This window comes from Chiloscyllium plagiosum, chromosome 18, assembly GCF_004010195.1.
Source record: "Chiloscyllium plagiosum isolate BGI_BamShark_2017 chromosome 18, ASM401019v2, whole genome shotgun sequence".
Classification (NCBI taxonomy): Eukaryota; Metazoa; Chordata; class Chondrichthyes; order Orectolobiformes; family Hemiscylliidae; genus Chiloscyllium; species Chiloscyllium plagiosum.
The window spans coordinates 908,982-910,437 of NC_057727.1; the positions used below are offsets into that span (position 1 = coordinate 908,982).

General features: G+C 51.9%; 1 protein-coding gene across 1 annotated transcript in view; it reads right to left on the reverse strand.

Annotated features, from left to right (window-relative positions):
* Positions 1-1,456, reverse strand: part of LOC122559231 (laminin subunit beta-2-like) — a 166,522-nt gene that overhangs the window by 21,051 nt on the left and 144,015 nt on the right. The window contains exon 23 of the mRNA XM_043708611.1: positions 1,218-1,314. Within this exon, the coding sequence (XP_043564546.1) occupies positions 1,218-1,314 (97 nt within the window). The remainder of the gene's footprint in view (positions 1-1,217; positions 1,315-1,456) is intronic.

The following is a 1,456-nucleotide window of genomic DNA, read 5'->3' on the forward strand; positions in this document are numbered from 1 at the left end:
TAAGGGGCAACTTTTTCATGCAGAGGGTCGTACGTGTATGGAATGAGCTGCCGGAGGATGTGGTGGAGGCTGGTACAATTGCAACATTTAAGAGGCATTTGGATGGGTATATGAATAGGAAGGGTTTGGAGGGATATGGGCCGGGTACTGGCAGGTGGGACTAGATTGGGTTGGGATATCTGGTCAGCATGGACGGGTTGCACCGAAGGTCTGTTTCCGTGCTGTACATCTCTATGAATATAAAAGGGACAGCACGGGGTTGGATACAGAGTAAAGCTCCCTCTACACTGTCCCCATCAGACACCAGTTCTGCTTGCACAGGGTATCAGCATCACTAGCTGGGTCAGCATTTATTGTCCATCCCTAATTACCCAGGGGGCAGCTAAGAGTCAACCACATTGTTGTGGGTCTGGAGTCACATGTGGGCCAGACTACATGTCCTTCCCTAAAGGAACCAGATGAGTTTTACAATAATTCATGTTAGTTGCATGGTCCCCAGCACTGAAACCTTTATTCAATTCCTGATTTATTCAGTGAATTAAATGTCAGCAGCAGTTGTGGTGAGATTTGAACCTGTGCCCTGGGAGCTCTCTGTCTGCCTCTCTGGATTACTGGCCCAGTGACACTTCCTCCCAACCTCTCAGGAGTGGTCTGTTGGTGTTAATCAGGAGCAGAGGGAACTCCTGGATTGGTTCCTGGACAAGAGAAGTGGGGGAATCCGGCAGAAATCCTGAATTATTTTCTCTTCAATCATTCCCAGGAGTGGGAGCCAGGCTGGATCAGAAACCAGCTCCATACCAGCCCCTCCTTTATCATACCTCCATTGAGAACGAAGTGAGATCAAAACGTTTGGGTAGCTCAGTGGTTAGCACTGCTGACTCTCAGTGCCAGGGACCCGGGTTCGATTCCTGCCTTGGGTGACTCTCTGTGCGGAGTTTGCACATTCTCCCCGTGTCTGCGTGGGTTTCCTCCGGGTGCTCCGGTTTCCTCCCACAGTCCAAAGATGTGCAGGTCAGGTGAATGGGCCATGCTAAATTGCCCGTAGTATTAGGTGCATGAGTCAGAGGGAAATGGGTCTGAGTGGGTTACTCTTCGGAGGGTCGGTGTGGTCTTGTTGGGCTGAAGGGGCTGTTTCCACACTGTAGGGAATCTAATCTAATCAAAACGTTCCAGCCTCACCGGGAATGTTTGCCATTCAGAAGTTCAGCTCTCCTTACCCTGACAGTCCAGAGCAGGATTGCCCCAGTATCCTTCCTGACACTCTGAGCAGGTCTGACCTCCCAGTCCTGGGCGGCACTCACACTGGCCTGTGAACTGTCACAAACACCAATTAGCAACATGCACCAAACAGGGGGTCAGTGAGCAGGGGGTGAGGCTGGGGAGGGGGCAATGGGCAAGGTGGGGAGTGGAGAGTGGAGAGTGGAGAGTGGAGAGTGGAGAGTGGGGAGAGTGGGGA